General features: G+C 43.6%; 1 protein-coding gene across 3 annotated transcripts; it reads left to right on the top strand.

Moving 5' to 3' along the window:
* Positions 1–381: 381 nt before the first annotated feature.
* Positions 382–16,642, top strand: LOC111960618 (protein FAM124B). Of its 3 annotated transcripts, none has more exons than XM_023982693.2 (5): positions 382–575; positions 815–918; positions 11,797–11,828; positions 12,020–12,813; positions 15,107–16,642. In XM_023982693.2, exons 2-5 carry the CDS (start codon positions 848–850, stop codon positions 15,947–15,949), a joined length of 1,740 nt encoding a protein of 579 aa, XP_023838461.1. In that variant the 5' UTR covers positions 382–575; positions 815–847; the 3' UTR covers positions 15,950–16,642. The 3 variants fall into 3 exon arrangements, with proteins under 3 accessions (XP_023838461.1, XP_023838462.1, XP_070294575.1); XM_023982694.2 differs by lacking the exon at positions 382–575 and adding an exon at positions 6,340–6,428 and having other exon boundaries at positions 831–918; XM_070438474.1 differs by lacking the exons at positions 382–575; positions 815–918 and adding an exon at positions 10,224–10,428.
* The last annotated feature ends 207 nt before the right edge of the window (positions 16,643–16,849 follow it).

The raw sequence follows: 16,849 nt of genomic DNA, 5'->3' as shown, positions 1-16,849 counted from the left end.
ATGTTATTTCTCAGTGTGCAATTAATTTGGTTGAGGCCACATGACATGGGATAAATGTGCATCTCACAAATACTACAGACAGCTGCTATGACAAGTTAATGTTGATTATTAGAAAATAAAAATGTATTAATGAGACATTTGTGGCCAATAGAAGATGCCAATTATAGTCTCCAATGTTCCAGAATGGCTACCACAGAACTAGAATCATTATATTTGCTATGTCTACAAACAAATCACATGCTAGAACACATTAAGAATGTGGCAATGTAACAAGGGCTAAAATGGGGCATAGGTGCCAGGGTTGTTAATGCTCTTTAACAGAAATGTGACAGATGATGGCCTCATTTTCTCAGGATTCCATTCTCATTTACATTACGGAAGTGGTATTACCTCCTTTGCCCCTCAAAGTCTAGTTAACCCGTCTGGACTATCCTTTGTCTGCTCATACGTGACGGTGAGACGACTGCCATCTGGCGCTATTCTGCATATTATTTTCCTCATTTAGAGTAGACTAAGCCCTTTCTCCCATTTTTCATTTCTCCTGGTCAACTCTGCACGTCTTTATTCATGTGCTGGTGAGTAGACACGACTTTTCTATTTATCCTTTTTTTGCAGCCTTCCTAAATGACATTCTACTCCCTGTATAAAATAGCTATGTCTAAAGGTACCAGTACAGCAGATGACGTCAGTGTCCCAGCTAGAACGATGCTCGTGAAAAAACAACAGACTTCGCTAACGGGCTGACTGAACGGTGCCAATTCTTGTCATCAGTCTAGAAGTTAGGGCCACTACAAAAATGTGCTTTTCTCCATAGGACTCGATTGAAGTCCGGTGGCATTATCGGACAATGCTACGAAGATCGATTCTATTCAACGGAACCGTTGATGAAAACGTGGATTCGGGAGCTGAGACTGCCGAGTAGGTTCCTTAAGCTAGTTAGCTAGCTAGCATTTGTTTGCGGTATCCAAGTACTGGCAAGATGTGAATCATTACCATTTCCCTTTGTGCAGTATAAGTTCCCCAGCTAAATCTACTTCAGTGTTTTATATCAACGTTACAGGCGGTGTGATTGGCTAACGTTAGTAATTTAAAACGAGTCACATACAACTTAGTGGGTGGGAATCACTAGCTAGCTACAATAGCTAAAGATAGCTTGCCGAACGTTTTTGCATGCAACAACAGCCCAAACAGGCAATTGTAAATGGTCAACCTCTTTCTGGTCTAAATTAGTTAGGTAGCTACAGTTACACTTATGATTAATCTTATTATGTCAACTTACAAGTAAGATAACTTTAATGTGGTTTACTAACCTTAAATAGCTAGCAAAAAATGTACTGTTGGCTTGATTGTTAGTTACCAGCTAGGCTTCTCTAACTCACCACATAGCCGTTGTCATAGTAACGAAAGATGCATGTTTCCACGGCGAGTTGACACTGCTGGGCTAGGAACGCACAGAGAAGGAGCTGCCAGATGCGTCATAATAGTCAGGAAGTAAAGTCGCACTGGGAGCCACATTTGAAATTGAATACATTGAGCAGGGTGGAGAAAGTCGCGTTAATACACTATGTAAATGTATTTTCGGGAGGGTTGTGGTCACCAGTCATGTAATACATTAAATATATACATCTGTCTGTGCCCAATAATGTTTGTACCATGTTTTATGCTGCTGCGGTGTTGTTTGCTACCATGTTGTCAAGTGTTGCTGCCATGCTATGTTGTCCTAGGTCTCTCTATTTCGTGTCGTCTCTCTTGTCTGTTTTGTCCTATATTTTTATTTAATCTCCCCGCAGGAGGTCTTTTGGTAGGCCATCATTGTAAATTATAATTTGTTCTTAACTGACTTGCCTAGTTAAACACAGGTTAAATCATGGTTAAGGGCGGTGTACAAGCACTCCGCGTTGCATCGTGGTATGGTATATTGGCCATTTACAAGGTGCCTTATTGCTATTATAAACTGGTTACCAATGTAATTAGAGTAGTAAAAATACATTTTGTCATACCCCTGCTATATCAGACAATCAGCATTCAGGGGTCGTACCACCCAGTTTATAATGTGAATTCACACCTCCTCGATTTTGCTTAAATATACAACAGGGTTCGGCAACTTGGTTTGACCTCCAGCCAATTTGTTCCTGGGCTTGTCGGCGGCCAGACTATAATTAGCCTATTAGCAAATAGGTTACTAGCTGCCCAATTCATAGCCCTACACTACACATTTAACTTGGGTATTGGGCAAATCAATTCAATGACTAATAATTTCTTTCTGATTAGTGGTAAAATCACCAATGTCTATTAAGAGTACATATGTTAACCGTTAATCGGTTAGCTGCTGAAAATACATTTGACCGGTCATGCTTATCGGTCTATAGGACATTTGCATAATTTGTGGAATTAAATTGGTGCATGTGTATTTTCGTTAGTCGTCATTAGGGATGCACCGATATGACATTTTTGGCCGATATCCGATATTTTCCTTGCCAAAAAAACTATACAGCTATTACAATTTTCTGCGGCCTTTGAAGCATTCTAGTACAGTTAAATAGTTGTAATACACACACTGACCAAAATGTTATTTTGTTGGCATTTACGTTTGTCCCCATTACCAGTAAAACATAATCAAAACATTTCTTTCACTTACTTGCTGTGCTGTTTCGTTGTTCATTTGTTCAGTCTCAACCAGGATTTCATCATACATATCAAGCAGTGAAGTTTCAGCTCTGTCTGTCCGTGACCTCTCTTCCTCGGTGCGCACTGTCACTGTGTCCAACGTTTCACGTAAACCCTATTTCTTGTCTGCATCGATGTAGCGGTACTTGTACCTAGCATCGAGCATGGTGGCGACATAGTAAAGAGGCTCAGAGATAATGCCACCAAATCGCTTGTTCACACCCTCTTGTAGAGTACTTTTGCAAGTTAACCCCACGGTATGTGTCGGAAATTTTGCTGAGCAGGCGTTTCAATGCCATGACAGAGGGTATCACTTTTGCTGCAGACTTATTTCTCGAGTCAGTTGTTCAAATGGAGCTAGGAGTGTGTTCATGTTCTCGAATGCCATTGAAATGGCAGCAGCGGTATGAGAACCAGCCACCATCTTCAACATGCAATACGGCATTCTTCAGTACGAAATCCTCGTCGACCCACTGTGCTGCCAGACTCCGCATGATCACGGGGCTGACGTCACTGGTCCAAATGTCAGTCGTGAAGCTAATAGCAGTGACACCCATAGCAAGTAGCTCATAGATGTGCGTTTCAACAATATTGTGTAACTCCGGTAGGGCAACATCTGAAAAATTGCACTTACTTAGTAGTGTGTACCGGTGCTCGACCAGTCGGCGAAAGCCAACATCATCCACAACAGAGATCGGTTGATACCCAATGAATTCCATTTCACCTTTTGAGTTGTCTCGCTGAAATTTTCTTATTCTTTCAAATGACTGCTCGACTTAACTTGTTTAGTTCTTGGAAGTGTGCGCTTGGTATTTTTCTGCTTTTGTTCTGTGTAGCGCTGTATTTTTCGTAGCGTCATTACATCATCTACCTATGTTATATAGGTATGCACGTTAGCTTTGACATCGGTTTTGCACATCAGCGCTAAACTAGACATCGGGCCGACGTTGGCATTTTGAGCTAATATCGTCCGATTCCGATATGCTTACCGATATATCGTGCATCACTAGTCATCATGCATATTATTTATCACAGCATACAGAGCCTAGTTTGGGGAGCGGAATAGCCTACCACCTGTCAGACAGCCCGAGAGTAGCTCCTCAAAAAGTCTGTAGGCTACTGGAGTGAAACCTACTTTTGTAAGACCAGTCATTGCGCAACAAATAACAATTCTAAATGCAATCACGTGTTAACTTGTGGCCACGATTTAAAAGGAGCTATTTTTATTTCTCAATCTCAACTCGTAATTAAAGTACTATCAGCACGTCACCCACCACATTGCAGTGTGAGCTTGAGGCAGTATAATTGTTTGAAACCTGAATATTTTACTTTACTTCAAATAATAAGACATGCCGTACCTTGCCTCAAAGTAGCCTTGCAAAAATCCATCCGTAGCAACATAGAGGCAATTATTTTATAAAGCCTTCCTCATTAACCTTTACTTCATACCCATCCCGGATCCGGGAGCATCCTCATCAAAAAAGCTGACTAGCATAGCCTAGCCTAACGGGACAGGGATATCATATAATATAATTTCATGAATTCACAAGTCCAATACAGCAAATGAAAGATAAACATCTTGTGAATCCAGCCATCATTTCCGATTTTTTAAAATGTTTTACAGCGAAAACACTATGTATTTATATTAGCTAACCACAATAGCCAAACACACAATGGCATATTTTCACCATGTTTCCACTGCATAGGTAGCCTTCACAAAACCCACAAATAGAGATAAAATTAATCACTAACCTAGAACAACTTCATCAGATGACAGTCTTATAACATCATGTTATACAATACATTTATGTTTTGTTCGAAAATTTGCATATTTATAGCTACAAATCCTGGTTTTACATTGTAGCCACCATCACACATAGCACCAAAGCAGCCAGAATAATTACAGAGAGCAACGTGAAATACATAAATACTCATCATAAAACATTTATGAAAAATACATGGTGTACAGCAAATGAAAGATAAACATCTTGTGAATCCAGCCAATATTTCCGATTTTTTAAAAAGTGTTTTACAGCGAAAACACAATATATATTTCTATTAGCCAAACACACAAAGCTATTTATCCACCGCCAGCATAGATTTCACAAAAACAGCAATATAGATAACATTAATCACTAACCTTTGGACAACTTCATCAGATGACAGTCTTATAACATCATGTTATACAATACATTTATGTTTTGTTCGAAAATGTGCATATTTAGAGCTGCAAATCGTGGTTATACATTGTGAATATGTAGCAACAATTCACCAAAATCTCCGGAGATATTTTGGACAGTCATCTAATCAAAGAACTCATCATAAACTTTACTAAAAAATACATGTTGTACAGCAAATGAAAGATACACTGGTTCTTAATGCAACCGCTGTGTTAGATTTTTTTAAATAACTTTACTACAACATACAAAAAGCATTATTGTGAGACAGCGCTCACATATTCTACCCCCTGTTGGAGTGAACATATTCCACAGAAATACGAAATAACATCATAAATTGTGTCTTACTTTTGCTGAGCTTCCATCAGAATGTTGTRCAAGGAGTCCTTGGTCCAGAATAAATCGTTGTTTGGTTTTAGAATGTCCATTTCTTCTGTCGAATTAGCAACCTTGGCTAGCCATGTGGCGCGAACATGCCCATCAACTCTTGGCGCAAAGAATGGAAAATTCCAAAAGTCCCAATAAACATTGAATAAACTGATAAAACTTGGTTGAAAAATCCTACTTTATGATGTTTTTCTCATATGTATCAAATAAAATCAGAGCCGGAGATATTCGCCGTGTATACCGAACGCTTTTCAGAAGACATTGTGGAGCTCCTTCGCGCGCCGTGGAAAACTGACAAAATGGCTGACCTGTCACTCCAAAAGCTCTTATTCGGCCTCAGATCAAGCTAGACACCCGATTCAACCTTCCACTGCCTGTTGACATCTAGTGGAAGGCGTATGAAGTGCATACATATCGATAAATAAAAGCCAGTTGAATAGGCAGGCCCTGAAACAGAGCCTCGTTTTCAGATTTTTCACTTCCTGTATGGGAGTTTGCTGCCAAATGAGTTCTGTTTTACTCACATATATAATTCAAACAGTTTTAGAAACTTCTGAGTTTTCTATCCAATAGTAATAATAATATGCATATTGTATGATCTAGAACAGAGTACGAGGCCGTTTAATTTGGGCACGATGTTTTCCAAAGTGAAAACAGCACCCCCCTATTGACAAGAAGTTTTAACCAGCATTTCTCTCCTGTTCTATTTGTAGTGTTTTTGGTTTTATCACCTATAGAATAACTAATAACTGGACAGGAGAGAAGGGCTTCGTTGGGAAACTTTACTAATCCAAACCATGGTAGTACAACACAGGGGCATGTTCGAGGCAGCACGTTTTATCAACGTATCAAAATTAAGAGGTCACAGTATTAACCAATCAAGTAAGTGATAATCCTATCTAGGCAGATTACCATGTTAATAGACCAATCTATTACACTCGTTTACACCGTAACATCTCACATATTCATTTTAAGCATTACCGCAATTGTTAACTAAGCCCCATTCATTTTAACAGAGATCAATAAATGTCAACAGGTTACATTTGTTTTTTCAGTCTTTGAACTCAATAGTCTTTGAACTGAACAGTCTTGTTTTTGTTACTTACAGGTCACGTGTTTTCGGAACATTACAGATCCTTTCAGGATACCTACGTTCCTCAGGCTGCTTTGTGGGACTCCTTGAGCTTGCTGGAGTTGGTAAGTTTCTAGTGTTGGCTAGGCAACTTGACTTGGGCTGAGGTTGCTGTCCAGGAACGTTGGTGAGCGGTCAGAACTGTAGCTGTCAATGAGATATCAGTCAGAACTGGAGCTGTCTGTGGGATATCGGGGGATGTCCTCTGGGGTTGACAGTGCTTCGCAGTGCTAGCTGTGCCACTAGAGATCCTGGTTCGAGTCCAGGCTCTGTCGCAGCCGGCCGCTACCGGGAGACCCATGGGGCGGTGCACAATTGGACCAGCGTCGTCCGGGTTAGGGGAGGGTTTGGTGACTCTAGTGACTCGCAATGCACGCTGACCCTGTCGCCAGGTGTACGGTGTTTCCTCCGACACATTGGTACGGCTGGCTTCCGGGTTAAGCGGGCGTTGTGTCAAGAAGCAGTGCGGCTTGGCTGGGTTATGTTTCGGGGGACACACAGCTCTCGACCTTCGCCTCTCCCGAGTCCGTACAGGAGTTTGGGGTCATTGTCCATTTGGAAGACCCATTTGCGACCAAGCTTTAACTTACTGACTGATGTCTTGAGATGTTGTTTCAATATATCCACATCATTTTCCTCCCTCATGATGCCATCTATTTTGAGAAGTGCACCAGTCCCTCCTGCAGCAAAGCACCCCCACAACATGATGCTGCCACCCCCGTGCTTCACGGTTGGGATGGTGTTCTTCGGCTTGCAAGCGTCTCCCTTTTTCCTCCAAACATAACGATGGTCATTATGACCAAACAGTTCTATTTTTGTTTCATCAGACCAGAGGATATTTCTCCAAAAAGTATGCTCTTTCTCCCCATGTGCAGTTGCAAACCGTAGTCTGGCTTTTTTATGGCGGTTTTGTAGCAGTGGTTTCTTCATTGCTGAGCGGCCTTTCAGGTTATGACGATATAGGACTCGTTTTACTGTGGAGATAGATGCTTTTGTACCTGTTTCCTCCAGCATCTTCACAAGGTCCTTTGTTGTTCTGGGATTGATTTGCACTTTTCGCAACAAAGTACGTTCATCTCTAGGAGACAGAACGCATCTCCTTCCTGTGCGGTATGACGGCTGCGTGGTCCCATGGTGTTTATACTTGCGTACTATTGTTTGTACAGATGAACGTGGTACCTTCAGGCATTTGGAAATTGCTCTCAAGGATGAACCAGACTTGTGGAGGTCTATTAGCTTGTCCTGCGTTGCATATAAATTCGATGCGGTGCCTGTTCATTTATCATCGAATCACAGCCTATTTCGCCAAACGGGTGATGATTTAACAAGCGCATTCGTGAAAAAAGCACTGTCGTTGCACCAATGTGTACATAACCATAAACATCAATGCCTTTCTTAAAATCAATACACAAGTATATATTTTTAAACTTGCATATTTAGTTAATATTGCCTGCTAACATTAATTTATTTTAACTAGGGAAATTGTGTCACTTCTCTTGCGTTCTGTGCAAGCAGAGTCAGGGTATATGCAGCAGTTTGGGCTGCCTGACTCGTTGCGAACTGTGTGAAGACCATTTCTTCCTAACAAAGACCGTAATTAATTTGCCAGAATTGTACATAATTATGACATAACATTGAAGGTCGTGCAATGTAACAGCAATATTTAGACTTAGAGATGCCACCCGTTAGATAAAATACGGAACGGTTCCGTATTTCACTGAAAGAATAAACATTTTGTTTCCGAAATGATAGTTTCCGGATTTGACCATATTAATGACCCAAGGCTCGTATTTCTGTGTGTTATTATAATTTAGTCTATGATTTGAAAGAGCAGTCTGACTGAGCGGTGGTAGGCAGCAGCAGGCTCGTAAGCATTCATTCAAACAGCACTTTCCTGCATTTGCCAGCAGCTCTTCGCTGTGCTTCAAGCATTGCGCTGTTTATGACTTCAAGCCTATCAACTCCCGAGATTAGGCTGGCAATACTAGAGTGCCTATAAGAACATCCAATAGTCAAAGGTATATAAAATACAAATGGTATAGAGAGAAATAGTCCTGTAATAACTACAACCTAAAACTTCTTACCTGGGAATATTGAAGACTCATGTTAAAAGGAACCACCAGCTTTCATATGTTCTCATGTTCTGAGCAAGGAACTTAAACGTTAGCTTTTTTACATAGCAAATATTGCACTTTTACTTTCTTCTCCAACACTTTGTTTTTGCATTATTTAAACCAAATTGAACATGTTTCATTATTTATTTGATACTAATTTGATTTTATTGATGTATTATATTAAGTTAAAATAAGTGTTCATTCAGTATTTTTGTAATTGTCATTTTTGTGTGTGTGTATATGTGTAAATTTATCAACCCATGGAGGTCTGGATTTGGAGTCACACTCAAAATTAAAGTGGAAAACCACACTACAGGCTGATCCAACTTTGATGTAATGTCCTTAAAACAAGTCAAAATGAGGCTCAGTAGTGTGTGTGGCCTCCACGTGCCTGTATGACCTCCCTACAATGCCTGGGCATGCTCCTGATGAGGTTGCGGATGGTCTCCTGAGGGATCTCCTCCCAGACCTGGACTAAAGCATCCGCCAACTCCTGGACAGTCTGTGGTGCAACGTGGCGTTGGTGGATGGAGCGAGACATGATGTCCCAGATGTGCTCAATTGGATTCAGGTCTGGGGAACGGGCGGGCCAGTCCATAGCCTAATGCCTTCCTCTTGCAGGAACTGCTGACACACTCCAGCCACATGAGGTCTAGCATTGTCTTGCATTAGGAGGAACCCAGGGCCAACCGCGTCAGCATATGGTCTCAACAAGGGGTCTGAGGATCTCATCTCGGTACCTAATGGCAGTCAGGCTACCTCTGGCGAGCACATGGAGTGCTGTGCGGCCCCCAAGAAATGCCACCCCAACCATGACTGACCCACCGCCAAACCGGTCATGCTGGAGGATGTTGCAGGCAGCAGAACGTTCTCCACGGTGTCTCCAGACTCTGTCACGTCTGTCATATGTGCTCAGTGTGAACCTGCTTTCATCTGTGAAGAGCACAGGGCGCAGTGGCGAATTTGCCAATCTTGGTGTTCTCTGGCAAATGCCAAACGTCCTGTACGGTGTTGGGCTGTAAGCACAACCCCCACCTGTGGACGTCGGGCCCTCATACCACCCTCATGGAGTCTGTTTCTGACCGTTTGAGCAGACACATGCACATTTGTGGCCTGCTGGAGGTCATTTTGCAGGGCTCTGGCAGTGCTCCTCCTTGCACAAAGGCGGAGGTAGCGGTCCTGCTGCTGGGTTGTTGCCCTCCTACGGCCTCCTCCACGTCTCCTGATGTACTGGCCTGTTTCCTGGTAGCGCCTCCATGCTCTGGACACTACGCTGACAGACAGCAGCAAACCTTCTTGCCACAGCTCGCATTGATGTGCCATCCTGGATGAGCTGCACTACCTGAGCCACTTGTGTGGGTTGTAGACTCCGTCTCATGTACCACTAAGAGTGAAAGCACCGCCAGCATTCAAAAGTGACCAAAACATCAGCCAGGAGCATAGGAACTGTGAAGTGGTCTGTGGTCACCACCTGCAGAACCACTCCTTTATTGGGGGTGTCTTGCTAATTGCCTATAATTTCCACCTGTTGTCTATTCCATTTGCACAACAGCATGTGAAATTTATTGTAATCAGTGTTGCTTCTTAAGTGGACAGTTTGATTCCACAGAAGTGTGATTGACTTGGAGTTACATTGTGTTGTTTAAGTGTTCCCTTTTTATTTTTTGAGCAGTGTGTATATATATATTCAGCCGATTAACAATCAGCCGATTAATCGGTATCGGCTTTTTTTGGTCCTCCATGTATCGGTTTTGAAAAATCTAACCGGCCGACCTCTAGTTTATACTTGCATACTATTGTTTGTACAGATGAACGTGGTACCTTCAGGCGTTGGGCAATTGCTCCCAAGGATGAACCAGACTTGTGGAGGGCTACAATGGTTTTTCTGAGGTCTTGGCTGATTTCTTTTGATTTCCCCATGATGTCAAGCAAAGAGGCACTAAGTTTGAAGGTAGGCCTTGAAATACATCCACAGGTACACCTCCAATAGGCTAATTGACGTCAATCAGAAGCTTCTAAAGCCATGACATCATTTTCTGGAATTTTCCAAGCTGTTTAAAGGCACAGTCAACTTAGTGTATGTAAACTTCTGACCCACTGGAATTGTGATACAGTGTGAAATAATCTGTATGTAAAACAATTGTTGGAAAAATTACTTGTCATGCTCAAAGTAGATGTCCTAACCGACTTGCCAAAAAAATTCATTTGATTTTGATGATGATCGTATAATGGAAAAGGGGAAACTATTCAGATTTATGTTTGTCCTACAAGAGGAAATCTTAGCATTTCTCACACATCACATAGGCCTAAACAAAACAGGAAACAAACAATAGGAACAGTCAGAACGATAACTTTCCTACCATCCCATGCCTGCCCATATGGGGAGTTGTTCATAATAGTGATAGACCTGGGATGAAAATCCTCCCAAAGCGTGGAGTGCACACCATTTAATTGTCTAATTTCGATGACCTGATGGGAGATCAAAGCAGTGGTGGAGTGGGTGGTCTGGGCTTGTAATTGTGGCTATCTTTGCGCTGTATAGCGCCTTTGTTCAGTAGTTGAGGGGGATCCAATCAGTTTAGATTCCGTGACAAAATGTAATAGTAGGCCTATAGGCTACTCCAGTGACATGTAATAGCCTATACACGTTATTTTAATGCAAACGTTCTGAACATACACTGCGAAACTTGAAAGGACGTATTGTTCTCACTTCTCACAGTCAAGCGAAACGATACAATGTACCACTTGTGCACCAGTGGGCTTTGAAAAGGAAACAACGGTATGTACAACATTGCTCCCAAACCGCATGATGTGAGATTTTTTTCCCGCTATATTAATTGTAATTACAAGTTGCAAATCAAAATATTTCGGGTTATATGATTGTCTGCTCTGCCATTCCTCCCCATCACACCAGGGCTGCCAAAAATACAGGTTTACTATAAAATGTAAATGGAGAAGATAATGGAAAAATTAGAAAAAAATATATAAAATGGCTCCTGACTACCAAGAGATTTATATAGTGAGAAGAGCCCTTCCAAAAATACATTTTAAATCGTGTTTGAATGCAAAAAAAAAAAAATCCAGTGCGGCTTTACTTCCTGGTTATTATGACTCTTCTCCGTATGTTCCTAGCTGCCATGGTGCCTACATTTGATTTCAAGCATGAGGGGTAGCTGGCTGCTAGATCATTTACTACTGAACAGATTATGGTACAAAGGTATAGTTTTAGTGTGTGCTAAAACAATGGCTTATTGATTTGTTTTTCCATTGTGTTTTTGGAATTGTCTTTATAATTGTCTGCCACTCACTTATTTTCTAGATCTGATTGCAGTAAGATGACATCATCAAGCAGTAAGTATTATACCATTTATATTTCTTTCGCACATGCACGTTGTTGGTGTCTCTTCTGATACAGACAATATTCTGTTCAAACTGACTGTCTTATTCTGTAATGTCAGTGGAAGAGTTTTTCTTCAGTTTCATTGTGATCCTCATGTCTTGGTTACCTCCCTAACCCGGTTCCTCTGTGGCTGTGTTGTCAGGTGAGCTACTGGCCAGTCGGGTCCAGGAGCCCCTGATGATGAGCATGCACCTGCTGGCCAACCCTGGGGACTCGCTCCTGCTGCAGCACACCCTGGACCGCCTCCTCCGCTGGGTGTGCCCCAGCCTGCGCCTCTTCCACGTCTCCGAACGGGCCTGCCCCCTCCGCGACTACGCCCGCTCCCGCTTGTGCCCCGTGGCCGGGTACCCCTCCCTGGCTGTGACCGTCTTCCTCCATGAGGCCTACGGTGAGGAGCGCATCCTCCGGGTGCTGGACTTCCTGCAGCGCCCCCCCTGGCAGTACCACCACACGGAGAGCTGCGGTGGGAGGACCGGGGGTGTCCACATTACCTCCTCCACCTCCCCGGCCAATGCCCTGCTCCGGCCCTACCTCCTGCCCAGCCGAGACTTCTACAGCCTGGGCACGGGGATGCCCGTGTGGGGGGTGCGCCCAGTGCACTGCGGCGGGGAGATGCTGCGGGTGACGCTCTACAGCAGCTACGATAACTTTGACGACGCGGTGCGGCTTTATGAGACGGTGCTGCAGAGGCAGGTGGAGGAGCAGAAGACTGGGTTCTGTTGGTTTACGCTCTACACGGAACCGGGGCTGTGTCTGCAGCTGGCTCTCAAACAGCTCTCCCCAGGGGTCAGGGTGGAGGCCTGCAACTCAGCTGTGCTGCAGTTCAGGGTGGAGGAGATGGGTCAGCTCGTGCCCCTGCTGCCCAATCCGTGCACGCCCATCAGCGCCACACGCTGGCAGACCGAAGACCTGGACGGGAACAAGATACTCTTCCAGGTATTTTAATTGACATGACACTATTTCCTACATTGCACGACAGTACTTTTATTCAGACTCCTGTGTGGATCTGTGGTCAGAGATAGTGCCAGTAATATATAGATGGAAATAAGCTACCGTGTATTTTATGATTTGCCTTTTGTCTTACCTTCGCCACACGGCGTCTTCTTGCTGCATTTCTTTCCCTACATTTAAATGATGAGAAGTGCGAAGCCCAGTTCCTTCTTGAGATGGAAATATATGTTTGGGTTTAGAGTTGTGGTAAATGTTTAGCTGCTATGTGAAACCTCTGTGGTTTCTGCCCCCTGAGGATCTATCGGAAGCAATCCTCTATGGCTGTGAAAACACCAGAGGCGGCTGGTGGGAGGAGCTATGAGGACGGGCTGGAATGGTATCAAACAAATGGAAACAATGTGTTTGACTCCGTTTCATTGATAAAATTCCAGCCATTACAATAGAGCCCCTCCTATATTTCCCCCCACCAGCCTCCTATGGAAAACATGTAACACTGGATGAAGTCCCTCTATGATGATCTTTTAGCTACAGTGAGACTACTGTTCTGCATTCAGGCTGATTGTCTTGTAAAACCATCAGGATAAAGACTGGGCCAGTAGCAAAATAATGTAAATGCAGTCTGTGTGTGCAGCACAGAGATACAGCGAGATCCAAAAGTATTTGGGACAGTGACCAGTTTATTGTTGTTTTGCCTCTACTCCAGCACTTTGAAATGATACAATGACCAGGATATTTTCATCCATCTCGGATGAACCGTTTAGAAATTACAGAACTTTTTGAACATGGTTCCCCCATTTTTTTTAGGATACTTTTATGTGTATTAAATTAGTCAAAAGTGTAGTATTTGGTCCCATATTTAGAGTACGCAATGATTACATCAAGCTTGTGACTACAAATTTGTTGGATGCATTTGCTCTTGGTTTTGCTTGGGTTTCAGATTATTTTGTGGCCAATAGAAAACTTTTACAAAAGGAAGTAACAAACAAAGTTGCAAGAGGAACATAAACTGGGGATAAACTAAATAAAAGGTTGTGCTCAAACAACCCAGGCCTCTCTCACCTGTCCCCTCCCTGGCCTAGACATAAATGGCAAGGCTTAAATACCCTACCCTCAATATGGACCATACCATTATTAACCAATCGTCAATTAGCAGGTTCAAATACAGGCATGAAATCACAATAAACTGATTCAGGCAATAATCAAAACAAACAGCAAATGCATCCAACAAGTTTGTGGAGTCACAAGCTTGATGTAGTCATTGTGTGCTATGAATATGGGACCAAATACTAAACGTTTGACTACTTTAATACATATAAGTGTATTTGTCCCAATACATTTGGTGCTATACTTTCAAAAAGGTTCACCCGATATGGATGAAAATACCCTCAAATTAAAGCTGACAATCTGTACTTTAACCTCATGGCTATTGTATAATTTCAAATCCAAAGTTCTGCGGTACAGAGCCTAAACAACAAAACGTGTCACAGTCCCAATACTTTTGGAGCTCACTGTATATCACTGCACTGGTTTCCCCTACTCTATAAATGCACCCACTCCCACACAGAATGATGGCCTCCAGGCGTCCTCTGGTTTTATACAGTATCAAACACTCTCATTTGCCTTTCCTTCACGACATGTTGGCCAATAAATGGAAACACTCCAAGCCAAGGCTGGGTTCAGGAAGGCAAAGCATAAAATGGTTAACATTGAAACATACTTTCCCCATTGCAACCACTGCATAAATGCATATTAACTTTGAGAGGCATGAATCGTCCGAATGGGCTGGATACAAGCTAAGATTTTGGTTGTCAATCTTAAAGCTGCAATATGTACTTTTTTGGCCGACCCGACCAAAATGGGAGTTTAAAAATCTGTCATTCCCATTGAAAGCAAATCTAAGAAGCGGTAGATCTGTTCTATATGCACTATTTCTATTCTTCCCATGCTTAATTTTTGCCTTTTACTTTCGGTTTTGTACACCAGCTAAAAATACAATATTTTTGGTTATGGAAAATATATTTCACAGCGGTATAGATAGTACAATGATTCTCTACACCCTACTTGCTTGTTTTGTCACAGAAACTGAAATTAGGCAAACTATTAGAATTTTATCAACCAGGAAATGGCGGGGCGATTTCTGCATCGTGCATCGTGCATCTTTAATTGGAACTTAGGTTTGCTTTTCCTGTCTCTGTGGGCTCCATAATTGTTGAACCGTCCATTCCTTTCACCTCAAGTCTTCCAGAGAAAGTTAAGACTGTCAATCTCTGTCCCCCAGGTGAAAGCCCCAGAGCAGCCTCAGCGACCCCTGACCTGTGCCTTCCCTCTGACCTGCCCCAGCGTCTCGCCCAGAGGGCTATTGAGGAGCGTCGTGTCCCCCCCGCAAGCAGCCCACGCCCTGCAGCCCTGCGGCCAGATGACCCCAGTGACCCGTCCAGGGAACAGGCCGCGCACCGACCCAGGCCTGGATAGGCCTGTTTTACCCGGGGGTCTGCGGTGTGGGGGAGGGGGGGAAAGCATGGGCTCAGACAGCTGCTACAGCACCCCTCCAGGCAGCTCCTGCTACTCATCTCAGCGCAGCAGTCCCGCCACGCTATCCGTTAACCACCCCCACGAATCCTCCCCTCTCTCATGCTCCGCCTCCCCGGCGCGGCCCTCCCTGTCCATCTCCCATCTACTGCTGGAGGAGGAGGAGGAAGAGCCGGAGACCAACGTGGACACGGGCGTTCCCGTGACAACGACCCCGAACTCGGACACAGACTTCACCATGGCGACCAGCTCGAGGGACACAGGCGCCTCGGTGACGCCGCGTTCCGAGAGACCAGCCGCTGTGGGGGCCTCTGCCCTGGAGAACCTGGCAAGGGAGCTGAGTGCCTGTCTACCGGAAGCTCACACACCTCCACCCCACCACAGGACTTGGGTTGTGAGCAGCTCTGCCAAAGCTGCCAGTCCCGGGTGCAGGGCAGGGTCACCAGCCTGGGATAGCAGTGTTATCAACTGGGCATCGCCGGGTCAGAGCCACTCCAGGGGGCCTGTGGGGCCCCAGACTCCTGCTAAGCCAGCAGCAAAGGCTCTGTCACCCACACACAGCACAGACCCAATAGATGAGTTCTTCATCTGACTCCTTTCTGCAGTGTAGCAGGCAGGCAGTTGTAGGACATTTGTCACTATCTAACATAATGTAACTTGATGTTCCCTCCAGAGGGAGACTGGGAAGCTCATTGAAACCATGGAGACACAAAGGACCTAACTTCCTGGTGCTCAGACCGTCATGCCAGTCTAGGTTTGTGTCCAAAATGTCACCCTATCCCCTATGTAGTGCTGGTGGGCTCTAGTCAGAAGTAGTGCGCAATAGAGTGCCCTTTTGGATGCAAACTAGCTAGGCTAGGACGGGTAAAGCCTATAGTAAATGAAACGATGTTACGCCCAGGGATTTCAGATACACAATTATTGTTTAACTAACTCGGCTACTATGCATTTTATTACCAATGGAAATGGATACAAAAATGTGCCGCGAGTGGGTAGATACATTTGTGTGGTTGGTTAGTTCATGTGGTTGTCTGTGAAAGCTGATCTGTGTGGTAGACCTTACCCCAAGAATGCACTGTCTATTAGGTCTGACTCCTGGGTCAGAGGTTAGTATTGTACAGTATCATTATCCTATTTTTCTAGAATTAACACATTGTATTTCAACAATGACTGTTGTATCTTCTAAAACTATACTAAACCATTGGTTGTATTGAGTAGACCTTGCCAAACCACCGTGTTGAAAGGACACATTTTGATAAGACATTAAATGCTGATAATTCATTTATTTTCTGGGGAAACTTTTTCGAAAAGCTGTTTGTTTCAAGGACCGTGGATTGGGCTACATATTTTTGTCATCTGTGTTTTCAAAGATGGATCGAAGACGAGGATACAACGAAAGACTAGAGAGCTAAGAGATACGGCTTGTCTGAGATGATACTCTGTTAATAATGTGTAAAGTGTTGGCTGACATTACCACGGGGTCTTGCAAGGC

Source organism: Salvelinus sp. IW2-2015, linkage group LG4p (genome assembly GCF_002910315.2).
Source record: "Salvelinus sp. IW2-2015 linkage group LG4p, ASM291031v2, whole genome shotgun sequence".
NCBI lineage: Eukaryota > Metazoa > Chordata > Actinopteri > Salmoniformes > Salmonidae > Salvelinus > Salvelinus sp. IW2-2015.
Note: the sequence above shows the minus strand (reverse complement) of the source record. Positions and strands in the feature narration are given on the sequence as shown.